Below are 12,987 nucleotides of genomic sequence, written 5' to 3' on the forward strand. Positions count from 1 at the left end.
GCTGAGGGTCCGGGTTAGAAAAGCGATCTTACGTGTATGATGTCATCTGTGTGTGTGTGTGTTTTGCAGGATGATGTCATGATGCCCCAGAGAGTCAGACTGCAGTATGAAAAAGCTATCCTGAACCCCACAGCTGTGAGTCTCGCTCGCTTACTCGCTCTCTTTCACACTCACACACACACACACACACACACACACACACACACACACACACACACAGTAAAAAAGACAGAAAGAGGGGGCGGAGCTACACTGTCGTGGGCTGAAAAGGTGTAAAGGTCTATGTAAATTGAGCCTTTTTTTTACGTTTATAAAACGTAAACAATATAATAGACGGGCTGGTTAAGTGTCCTGTACATCTTGGACCCCTGCCATGTTTACATACATCAGGAATGTAAAAAAATAGTTTAGCATCATACGGGATCTTTAAAATGTTTATTTTATTGTTTTTATTTTACGTGAGCTCCATTTTTATGTGTTAGAAATCCAGCACAGCGTGGAGGATGTGTTCAACTCCATCAGCAGCAGCAGCAGCAGCATCAGCAGCAGCAGCTCACCTGATTTACCATCATTAAGCCCTGATTTACCACCAAACCAGGTGTTGATCTGAGGAGAACTCTAAATAACACTAGACTCCATGAGAGAGGAGAACTTTGGAGATGTTCTAATGATGAACACAGTGATGGAGAACCACCACCACTTTCTGTAGGAGTGTTATTATTAGTGTTTATTTATATTAGTGATTCACTGAGCAGATCAGCAGCTTTTTTTTTAAGTCTAGTTTTACACAGTACTGTGTTGTCTAGCATTGGCGTGTGCTGGTTTTTATTATTATGCATTTTAATGAACCTTTGAGTCGACTGTGAACGTCCAGGAGAAATCAGCCACTGAACTTGGCTCTTCTTACTAGGAATTCTAGGAATCCTTCTAGGAATTCTTAATATTTGTACTGTAGTCATGTCAGTTTTAGTCTATTCTAATGACCCGTGGTTCTTTTGCAGGCAGGCTGCAGATACGAGCAGTTTCTAAACGGCTAGTTTCAGCACTTCAGACTTCGGGAGAGTGATGCATGTGTGTGTGGATAGTCAGCGGAGAGACTCGGAAAAACCCTGGTGTGGAATGTGGGGGAATTCTGGACGTTTCTGCAGTCGCAGTTGTTATTAATGGATTTGGAGGGGTTTGCGGAGGCTGGTAAAGGAATTAGGGGTGTGTGTGTGTGTGGGTGAGTAACACAGTATGTGTGTGTGTAGGAATGCAGCATGCAAATGAGCCCTCGTTGAGGATCTTCAGCCCAGGTGTGTCTGGAGAAGATCAGCTTGAAGAAGATCGACACTAAACACTGCCTTTACCTGCACAGCTTCAGAGCTGGGCCTCCAAACCCGCACCTGGTGTTACACCTTGAAGAACCTACCGGTATACTTAGCTGTGGAAGCGGTCAGGAGGTGGACATATCAGGAAGCGAGTGAGAAGTTCTTGAAAAAGCCTCTCTGACCAGGACAGGACCAAACCAAACCAGACTGTGATGTTCTAGACGTCTGGGTTAGAACATCTCCAAAACATCAGGCTGGTCTTGTGGGGTGTTTCCTGTATGCAGTGGTCAGTACCTACCAAAAATGCTGCAAGGAAGGACAGCAGGTGAACCGACGACAAGGTCATTGGCACCCAAGGCCTCACTGATGCTTGTGGAGGTCCCATCCACCTCACAGCAACTTACACAGGATCTGCTGCGAATGTCTAAAGGTGTCCAGATACTAAAGGACACCTTCAGAGATCTTGCACCAGTCAGAGCTGCCTCATACACAGGTGGTTTTAATGTTATGGCTCATTGGTGCATAATAATAACAATATAGGCACGCTGTCTGTCCAGAAGTATCCAGACGTAGCCTTCAGCTCGTGTGATCTCCATCGAGAAGCACTGACCAATTCTACAAGCGTGGGGTTCCAAGCTTTACACTGGTGGGAGTGATGGAGCTCTGTCTAATACTTCTGGGATAAGCTGATGAGTCCATGCAGAGGAGGACCACCTTCTTATTGACGAAGAAATGCAGGTGTCCACATACTTCTGGACAGATGGTGAGGCCGTGTGATTGGTGCTAGGTTTGGATCTTCTCTGTTGGAAAAAGAAAACAAAATAAATGATCTGAAGTGATAAAGCTGTCCTCAGATCAGTGGGAATGGTGGGCTTCCCCCACGAGGAGGAAGAGGATGGCAGTGAGGATGAAGAGAGGCGGTTTCTTGTGGTTTCGCCTTTGACCTCTGGGTTGGTGGCCAGCGCTGGACAGACTGGCGTCAGGCTGGAAAGAAGAAGAATGGTGGTTTGGTTGAGTGGGAGGTTGTGGTTTTGAGTGTGTGTGTGTGAGTGTGTGTGTGTGTGTGTGTGGTGGGTATAACTGCCTGGCACATGCTGGAGGTCAGCAGCTGGCAAGATGCGTTACCACAGAGAAGGCCACTGTTGCTGAGGACGACGAGGAAAATGAGAGGGACTGATTGTATTGTGTGTGTGTGTGTGTGTGTGTGTGTGTGTGTGTTTGGAAATGGAAAGAACAGCTATAATTATTTTAGGAGCTATATTTTAAACGTCTGAAGCACAAACAGAAACCCATTCAGGCCAAGAGAAGCTAGATCCAGAGCTCCAGAGCTTCCAGTGAAGAACCGTGACTGTGAGACCTAGGCCTTCACTCCTTGAGCCTGGAGGAGGTTTAAACTTTAACCCCCTAACTCCACCATAACCTCCACCACCCTGGTGGTGCACCTCGAAGAACCTTCTGGTACATTAAGTTCTGGCCTTTGTCCAGGGGGAGGAGGCAGCGAGTGAACAGTCAGTTCTTGAAGGTGATGAAGGTGCTGAAGCTGAAGGACAAATGGTTGAGCGTAAGAATCTGAGACACTTTCACAACAAAGGTTCTAGACAATGACTGGGTCAGAACATCTCCATCAAAACATCATCAGGCAGGTCTTGTGGGGTGTCCTCTCCTGGAATGCAGTGGTCAGTACCTACCAAAAGTGCTCCAAGGAAGGACATCTGGTGAACTAGTGACAGGGTCTGGACGCCCAGACTCCTTGATCCAAGCGAGCACCAATGATCCTAGAAAACATGGACACCATGGTCCCCTTTTCTTCCGTTCTATAGAAATAAAGCCACCATCCACCATGGCAGCGCCGCCCCCTACTCCCAAACCAGGCCTGAGTGTCTCAGACCGCCTTCACTGAGCTTTCAGCTCAGAAGCAGGGCGGATTTCCCCCTGGGTTCAGAGTTTGTCCAGTAAGTGGACGCTCCAATGTACTGAACAGAAAGGGGGACATGCAGGTCCTGCTGCAGACAACCGGCTGTCTGTCAATCACTTCATTCCTGAGTGTAGCCCCGCCTTCTTACGATAGAGCAGAGTAAAGAGATAATAATTGGCCGATATCAGCACAGGGAGACTAACTAACTGCTGGAGTTTGGAGACCCTGGAGGTGGAGAGACAGTTTAGAGGAGGGAAATGAGATGGAAATGGGCGGAGTTTTGTCCTTGGAACCTGTGGGGATGGGCAGAGCTACGTATCATACTACACCCAGCCAGCAGAGGCACTAGACCTGTGGTTTCTTGACTTGGATGATTAGTGTAGTGTTGCTTTATATGTGTATGTGTGTGTGTGTATGTGTGTGTGTGTGTTTCAGATTATTGGTTGTCAGGTGCGACGTGATCCTGAGGGTTCCACAGAGCGCTACACACGGTGGATCAACTCCCTCAGTCCAGAACAACTCTATACACAGGTAGCGTACACACACACACACACTTTTCTCCCACAGGACACACACACTCCCTCAGTTGTGGATGAAATTATGATGTGTGTGTGTGTGTGTGTGTGTGTGTGTGTGTGTGTGTGTGTGTGTGTGTGTGTGTGTTTTCCTTTGAGGGCGAGGGTTCGTTGGCTGTTCTCTTCCCTGTTGTGTTGAGTGTGTGTGTGTGTGTGTGTGTGTGTGTGTGTGTATCAGGAAGACTGGAGTGTGTGCGTTTGGCAGGGTCGCGTGGCATAGGGTCAGAGGTCACTGGAAACAGGAAATGTACCTGGAGACTGCAGTTTCCATGCAGACAGGGGGGGTGGGGTGTTGGACGGGGGGTAAAAAGCACACACACACACACACAGAGGAAGCAGGATGTGTGGTGTTTTGGGTCAGTCTGACTGGTGGGGAGTTTCTGTTTTTGTTGAAACCCAGTTTGAAAACAGGAGCTGCTCTTCAGACTGAGTGAACAGAACCCACCTGAACGGACCACCAGAACCACTCCAGAATAAACCCTCACTGCACTAAATACTATTACAACTGATATGTGTGTGTGTGTGTGTGTGTGTGTGTGTATTTATCTCCCCACCCATGAAAACCTTTTTGAACATAAACTAAATGGACAAAAGTTTTGGGACACCTGGAGAAGGGGCATTGCTGTGAGGATTTGATTGCATTCAGGGACAAGAGTGTCAGTGAGGTCAGGATATTGGATGATCAGCCCATCTCATCATCCCCACCTCATCCCAAACAAAAGTTCTGGATGGAGCTCCACCACCATCCATCATTCCAGAGAACACAGTTCTTCCACTGCTCCACAGCTCCTCAATGCTGGGGGGCTTTATAACACCCCTCGAGTCCACTGCCATTGGCCGTACTTCTTCTCTACCAGTCAGTCAGGCTGTGTGTGTGCATTTGCTGTGGGAGGATTGCAAGCCGGTGGAGGCAGTGTATTAGGACAAGGTAGGACAACCAGGGTCGCGGACCCCCGAGGCTTACTGATGCTCATGGAGGTCCCACCTCACAAGGCCTCGGTGGGCCGGGGCCGGAGCACGTCTGCAGTCAGTTTTTTCCATCCAACTCTCTCTCTCGCTGATTAAAAACAGTGTCGGCTTTCAGAAGGGAGTGTTTGCACATTCCACACAAGGTCACCCACCCCAACACACACATTCACACACTCACACACACACACACTCTCCACACAGAGGACTGCCAGAGGGCAACATCTTTTAACCATTACTAATTGACTTGCCTCGAACCGGCTCTGTATTAACAGCAATTACAACACCATACAACCCTACCTTCAGTAATACAGCACGCACATCTGGATACGGTCCACACACACACACGCGCACATCTGGACACGGTCCACACACACACACACGCACATCTGGACAGATCTCAATTTTATTTTTTGGAATAGTGTTTTATTTCTTGTCAGAATATGTATTTAATTATTTAATTGTCTCTGTGTGTGTGTGTGTGTGTGATGCTGTACTTTTTCCCCTGTGTCAGGTGTACACCTCACATGGCCCGACGGTTGTCATGCCAACATGGTTCTGCTCTCGTGATTGGTTCCATAAAGTGGGTTCGTTTGATGAGGGAGGAAAGGTGAGTCTAGTAGTATTTATTCAGACATATTGATTGATGTGATTGATTGATTGATTGATTGATTGATCTCAGGGCGTTCCAGAGGATCTCCTGTGGTTCTATCAGTCGGTCCGGCTGGGCGGTTCTGTGCTTAGAGTGGACGAGTGCTTGCTGGTCTACCGCTACCACCAACACGCTGCTACACACTCTGTTCTGGAGTAAGTACACACCTACACACACACACACACACACACACACACACTGTATGGACAAAAGTTTTGGGACACCTGGTCATTCATTGTTTCTTCTAAAATCAAGGCTATTAAAAGAGTTGGAGTGACTTTCTCTACTGTCCAGAGAAGAAGACCCTCTGCTAGCCCCCACCTGGCCTCCAGAGAGTCCTATATAGCGTAAAGTAGCCGGATGCATTCATTAGACGGAGTGTCCAAAAACTTTTGGACATGCAGTGTAGAACCTTCAATGGTCTTTTAGGTGGGCAACTAGCATATTGTTAGACAGGTGGTCATAATGTTTTGGCTTATTGATGACGGAGAAAGAGTATGAGTCAGTTATCAGTAATCATTTCCAGAACAACACACACACACAGTCTGTCCAGTATCAGCGAGTCATATGGTGACCAAACATGTTTTCTTAATTTCTCTAGCATTGTGTCATTCCCTCACACACACACACACACACACACACACACACACACACACACACACACAGCAGGGTTAGGGTTTCTGACGGGCAATCTCAGATTAACTGTGGAAAATCAATAAGGAGCATGAAAATCCCCCACCGTCCCACCACTTTCCCAACACACACACACACACACACACACACACAGTGGGGGGGAGCGAGGGGGAGTGAGTAACAGTCTTATCAGGTGACTTAGATGAACTTTAGCTGCAGTTTAGCCTCAAATGCTAACAGGTTATCGCAGTAACGATACAAACGACCGATTCATCGTCCAGCCTGACCTCTCCTTGGGCTGGATGACCTCTGTATGGGGGGTCCAGGAGGGTTTCACTTCCATTGAAGAGGATCTTGCAGCAGAGACTCTACTAAACATAAGTAAATATGGAGACCATAGTTCTCTTCTCTTCGCCTGAGTACTCTCAGGAGAGGTGGGTCTTCAGTCTGGGTTTGAGGACAGTGAGTGTTGGACTCTGCTGTTCGTTCCACCACTTCGGTGCAGGACAGTAAAAAGTCTGGACGCTCGTCTTCTGTGGATCTTAAAGGATGGCGGGTCGAGCCGAGCCGTACTTGAAGCTGGAAGGGCTCTTGGTGCAGATCGGCTTTTGACCATCGCCATCAAGTACGGAGGGGCTGGCTGGTCCAGTCTTGGCTTTGCAGGCCAGAGTCAGGGGTCTGAATCTGATGACCTGGGCAGCAGCTACAGGAAGCCAGTGTAGAGAGAACATGGCTGAATCTAGAACAATGTTCTAGATCTATTGCCGGGGCCTGATGGTGCTCAAAGGGAGACCAGCTGGTCCAAGGCTTCTGCAGATGGAGTCACCAGTGAGTTCTCGAAGGGGATGTTAAGATCATGGTGAAGTCCAGCAGTTCCAGGGATGATGAGCTGCCGTCCAAGACTCTCGTCAGCGAGACCTGCTGAGGTGTGTGTGTGTGTGTGTGTGTGTGTGTGTGTGTGTGTCTCGGAATGTCTGGAATCGTCCTGCGTTCCGGACTCGGGAATGACTGGAATCTTCCCTGCAGACTGTTGAATGTGTAGCATCTGGATGACATGGGCTAAAGACTCTCTCCTGTTATTTATATGTGTGTGTGTGTGTGTGTATGTATGTATGTATGTATGTATGTATGTATGTATGTATGTGTGTGTGTGTGTGTGTGTGTGTGTGTGTGTGGGTGAGTGGGTGGGTAGGGGTGTGTGTGTGTGTGTGTGTGTGTGTGTGTATGTATGTATGTGTGTATGTATGTGTGTGTGTGTGTGTGTGTGTGTGTGTGTGTGTGTGGGTGAGTGGGTGGGTAGGTGTGTGTGTGTGGTGCTGTAAAGGCTGTCCCTGTCCAGAGGAGCACAAAGAGGAAGTGAAGCGCTCTGTAAATACTCTCTCTTTTCCTCTTCTCATCCTTCCTTCCTGTCGTCCCACATCACAAGTGTTTTGCTGCTCTGAGATGTTTTCCAGTTCTTTCTGCACCTTTCATTTCATCAAACCTGGAAAAATAGTCATATAACTGCTCACAAAACTACAATAATGCTAAGAATTGTGCTAAAAAATGGAAAACTGCTAAAAACTGGAACTCTGCTCACAAAAACTGGAAAACTGCTGCAAAAAAATAGAAAACTGCTGAAAAAATGGAAAACTGCTAAAAACTGGAAAAACTGCTGAAAACTGGAAAAACTGCTAAAAAATGGAAAACTGCTAAAAACTGGAAAAACTGCTGAAAAAACTGGAAAACTGCTGAAAAAATGGAAAAACTGCTGAAAAAATGGAAAACTGCTGAAAACTGGAAAAACTGCTGAAAACTGGAAAAACTGCTGAAAACTGGAAAAACTGCTAAAAAATGGAAAAACTGCTGAAAACTAGAAAAACTGCTAAAAACTGGAAAAACTGCTGAAAAAAATGGAAAACTGCTAAAAACTGGAAAAACTGCTGAAAAAACTGGAAAACTGCTGAAAAATGGAAAAAATGCTAAAAAATGGAAAAACTGCTGAAAAAATGCTAAAAAATGGAAAAACTGGAAAAACTGCTGAAAACTGGAAAAACTGCTAAAAAATGGAAAAAATGCTAAAAAATGGAAAAACTGCAAAACACTGGAAAAACTGCTGAAAAAAATGGAAAAACTGCTGAAAAAATGGAAAAACTGCTGAAAAAAATGGAAAACTGCTGAAAACTGGAAAAACTGCAAAAAAATAGAAAAAATGCTAAAAAATGGAAAACTGCTGAAAACGGGAAAAACTGCTAAAAAATGGAAAAACTGCAAAAAACTGGAAAAACTGCTGAAAACTGGAAAAACTGCTAAAAAATGGAAAAACTGCTGAAAACTGGAAAAACTGCTAAAAAATGGAAAAACTGCTGAAAAAATGCTAAAAAATGGAAAAACTGGAAAAATTGCTGAAAACTGGAAAAAATGCTAAAAAATGGAAAAAATGCAAAAAAAAATGGAAAAACTGCAGAAAAAACTGGAAAAACTGCTGAAAAAAATGGAAAAATTGTTAAAAAATGGAAAACTGATGAAAAAATGGAAAAACTGCTGAAAAAATGGAAAACTGATGAAAACTAGAAAAACTGCAAAAAAATGGAAAAACTGCTGAAAAAAATGGAAAACTGATGAAAAAATGGAAAACTGATGAAAAATGGAAAAACTGCAAAAAAATGGAAAACTGCTGAAGACTGCTGAAAAAAACAAGACAGCTGGACAAATACACATGAATACACTTAAAGCTAAACACATAACAGCTGGAAGCACAACTGGAAATGTAAACTGTGCAGAAATCTGTAAAACTCCACTCAGCTGTCGGAGATACGGAGTCACACTGTAGAAAGATTTCACGAAGCCGACAGACTGGAAGAGCAGCTGATCAGCGGACCCTTCAGTTTAGAAAGATGTGGTGGAGCTGCACGTGACTCTGAGGAAGCACATGCTGACCTTCACCCTCAACCCAAGAACTGGGAGCGGCGTGTGATTGGAGGAGAAACTGCAAACAAATCTGGAACACTGTGTGAATATAGTAGAGATGCTCCGATACAGATACCGAGACGTGACCTCTGCGTATCGACCGATACCCGATACCGATCCGATACCACTGTTGAATTAATAAACTATACCTCAAACTATAACAAATAAACAGATATTAATGAACCCGATTCTGATTATTGGTCACTAATATTAATAACTGTGCTGGACCTCGGCTCAGTGCTGTCTGGGCTCAGGACTACAATTCTGAAATTGGACGTCTATGAGACTTAAGAGGAGCGAGCAGCCCCTCCCTTCTCGGTTCTCTATATATGGAAGACGAGCTGGATTGCTGGCTCATAGCTGATGACGGGTCGAGGGGACCGTGCTGATTAGATGGGGCGGGGGGGCCGGGGGGGTGATGATGTGTGTCTGATGTCTGTGGGTTACTCTGATCCTGGGTTATGAAGCCTAGAATGCCTTTTGATCAGACTAATTATCCGATACCCCATCCAGCTCATTTTGTTGGTGTGGGGCCGATATCTGATGCTAGTATCGGATCGATGCAGCCCCAGTACACAGTCATATCTCTGGGATTAAGGCGTCTGTCTGTCTGTCTGAGTCAGTCAGGCTGATCTATCATGTGGTTTGTCTCCAGGGAAACCATCTGGACCCTTCGTGTGGACTTCCTGCAGGAGCGAGTGCTCAGCCAATGGGATTCCTTCACCATATGGAACGCTGGGAAGCAGGGGCGCAAGCTGTACCGCAGCCTGAGTCCATCCAATCAGCAGAAGGTACGGGAGAGGGTTTGCGGACCTTCTCATCCAACTTTGGCTTCCAGAACTGGCTCTTCCGTTAACTGAGACCACCTAACTGAGACCCCAGACCCAGAACCAGTACGCTCGGCTCAGGTCTGAGGATTCCAGATGTTCTACAGGCAGATAACAGCTGTTAGTGTGAGTCTGCGGTGGAGTAGGACAGTGGCAGTGTTTATTTCCACCGTTGCCATGGCAGCTGTTACTGGTACTCTGTTTCCCAGAGTTTGGGGAAAAGATGTGATATACACACACACACACACACACACACTTACTCACCCTTACACACCCTTACACATAGACTTACTCACACACTATCAAATGGATCACAGCTTCTATCTCTGGCAGTAATATATTCAGTGTGTGTGTGTGTGTGTGTGTGTGTGTGTGTGTGTGTGTGTGTGTGGCAGGTCAAGGCATTCTGTGATGTAGATAAGAACAAAATCCAGAAGGGCTTCTACACATATGAGGAGTCAAAGGTAAGATCATACACACACTGCACTCTGGCCAAATGTTTGTGGACACCCCTAATTCTAATGAATGCATTTAGCTACTTTAAGTTGCACCCATTGCTGACACAGATGTTTTAAATGCACACACACACACACATATACACACACACAGCTTGTCTAGTCCCTGTAGAGAAGAAGTACTGCCAATAGAATAGGACCATCTGGAGCAGATCAACATCATGACCCTATTGGCACCATGCTGCCTAATAATGCCAGGCGTGGGCTAGAGGGGTGTAATAAAGCCCCCCAGCATTGAGGAGCTGTGGAGCAGTGGAGGAACTGTGTTCTCTGGAATGATGGATGGTGGTGGAGCTCCATCCAGTACTTTTGGGATGAGTTGGGGATGAGATGAGGTGGAGTGGTGATCATCATCCTCATCATCCAACATCCTGACCACTCTTGTCGCGAATTACAATCAAATCCTCACAGCAATGCTCCTCCTCCAAAATCTAGTAGAAAGCATCACTTCTTCTCTGGACAGTAGAGACAGTTACTCCAACAAAAGCAGGAGAAACTCTGTGTAGTACCCTTGATTTCAGAAGAAGCTGTGAATGAGCAGGTGTCCCAATACTTTTGTCCATTAATAATGGATTTATTTGTATTAAATATAAATCCTGTATGTTTTACTATGTGTGTGATTTTGATGTGTGACAGGAGCGGCCGAAGCCCAAGATTCCCGTTCTTCACTATAAAGACGCGTCCCCTCCTTTTATAGTGTGTGTTAAACTGGTGAGTAACTGGTGTGTGTGTGTGTGTGTGTGTGTGTGTGTGTATGTGTGTATGTGTGTGTGTGTGTGTGTGTGTGTGTGTTTTGTTCTTTCATTGTCAGTCATTGTTTTTCTAGGAAATTCTTTGGAAAAGGCCATGATTACATGATTGTGGTCAGGCGTGTGACACTGACACACACACACACACACACACACACACACACACACACACACACACACACACACAGCAGTGCAGAGTATGCAGCACATTAATCACTCTCTCTGTTTCAGTCTGTAAATGTGTGTTTTTCACTTTTGCTAATGAAGCCCCCTTTAGGGATGAGTCAGTAAAACACACACACACACACTCAGCTGATTAATGGATCTGTCATGCTGCACTGTGATTGGCTCAACTGCACAGGTGCTGCATCCTGATTGGCTCAGAGCCATTATTAATGACCTCCGCACAGCTGGAGTGTGTGTGTGTGTGTGTGTGTGTGTGTGTGTGTGTGTGTGTGTGAGTGAGATCTAATACAGCGAGCAGTAGTAGTAGCTTTGAAGCTCTTCATGCAGTCAGTAGATGTTTGATGTGGATTTATTGGATATGCTTGTATTATAGATGATGCTGTTCTCTGTACCTCTGTGAGGAGCAGGAGTGGAAGTCACAGTTAACGCAGGTCATTATATGATGGTAGATGTGCTGCTCTACGCAACAGCTGTGATTGGCTGGGCAGTACTAAGGAGTGTTGTGATTGGCTCAGTTCATCAGCGGTCCACATCATATCTAAAAGGGGTCAGCTGACCCATTCCCCCAATTACTGCTCCTCTTCTCCATTCCTCCTGCTCCTGGAGGAGGAGGAAGAGGAGGAGGAGGAAGAGAAGGAGGAACAAAAGTTTCTGGACGCAGCCAGAGTGTTTAAGAGAGAGAGTTATGAGTGTGTGTGTGTGTGTCTCTCTCTCTCTCTCTCTGTGTGTGTGTGTGTGTGTCTCTCTTTCTCTGTCTGTCTGTCTGTCTGTCTATCTGTCTCTCTCTCTCTCTCTTTCTGTCTCTGTCTCTCTCTCATTCTGTCTCTCTCTCTGTCTATCTGTCTCTCTCTCTCTATCTTTCTCTGTCTCTCTCTCTGTCTCTCTGGGTGTCTCTCTCTCTCTCTGTGTGTGTGTCTCTCTCACTCTCTCTGTCTCTCTCTCTCTCTGTGTCTCACTCTCTGTCTCTCTCTCTGTCAATCTGTCTGTCTCTCTCTCTCTCTTTCATTCTGTCTCTCTGTCAATCTGTCTCTCTCTCTGTGTGTCTCTCTGTCTCTCTCTCTCTCTGTCTCTCATTCTTTCTCTGTCTCTCTCTTTGTCTCTATTTGTGTCTCTCATTCTGTCTCTGTCTCTCTCTTTGTCTCTATTTGTGTCTCTCATTCTGTCTCTGTCTCTCATTCTGTCTCTGCCTCTCTCTGTGTCTCTCTCACTCTCTCACTCTCTCTCATTCTGTAGGATATGACTGCTGGGGTGTTGGAGGAGACTTTAGCGAGTCTGAGGCTGAAGGAGGGAGAGGACTTCTACCACTTCAACTGAACCTGAGAGAGAGAGAGAGAGAGAGAGAGATAGAGAGAGAGAGAGAGAGAGAGAGAGAGAGAGAACCTAACCTCCAACACACACATTGCTTTGTTTACATTCCTGTAGTTACTGCAGCTGTAAATCTCTCACCTCACAGTGATTCAGTTCAATTCAGTGATTCATTTAGAAAATGATTCAGTGAATCCTGATAACAGGTTTCCCCACAGTTCTGCTCAGTTCATTTAGAAAATGACTCAGTAAAAGGTTTAAAGAACCGTTTTAAATGATTCCACTGTTGTTACAAGTCCCAGAACCTTTTATAGGTGCTTTTCTACAATATTTTTATGATGTTTGAGAATAGCTTTGAAATTTTAGCCAATAAATAAACAAATCTAGACTTTATTAGTTATTATT

The 12,987-nt window shown here is 45.6% G+C and overlaps 1 protein-coding gene across 4 annotated transcripts in view; it reads left to right on the top strand.

Annotated features, from left to right (window-relative positions):
• Positions 1-12,661, top strand: part of b3gntl1 (UDP-GlcNAc:betaGal beta-1,3-N-acetylglucosaminyltransferase-like 1) — a 19,044-nt gene extending 6,383 nt beyond the window's left edge. For 2 of the 4 annotated variants that reach the window (XM_072657219.1, XM_072657220.1), the window contains exons 6-13: positions 70-135; positions 3,661-3,756; positions 5,281-5,376; positions 5,449-5,573; positions 9,656-9,791; positions 10,223-10,291; positions 10,979-11,053; positions 12,511-12,661. In XM_072657219.1, coding sequence (XP_072513320.1) covers positions 70-135; positions 3,661-3,756; positions 5,281-5,376; positions 5,449-5,573; positions 9,656-9,791; positions 10,223-10,291; positions 10,979-11,053; positions 12,511-12,591 — 744 coding nt within the window. In that variant the 3' untranslated portion in view covers positions 12,592-12,661. Of the gene's footprint in view, positions 1-69; positions 136-537; positions 599-1,963; positions 2,074-3,660; positions 3,757-5,280; positions 5,377-5,448; positions 5,574-9,655; positions 9,792-10,222; positions 10,292-10,978; positions 11,054-12,510 lie in introns of those variants that run through there. The other 2 variants (XM_072657222.1, XM_072657221.1) reach the window with 2 other exon arrangements.
• Positions 12,662-12,987: the final 326 nt, after the last annotated feature.

Source organism: Salminus brasiliensis, chromosome 15, assembly GCF_030463535.1.
Source record: "Salminus brasiliensis chromosome 15, fSalBra1.hap2, whole genome shotgun sequence".
In the NCBI taxonomy this organism is placed as follows: Eukaryota; Metazoa; Chordata; class Actinopteri; order Characiformes; family Bryconidae; genus Salminus; species Salminus brasiliensis.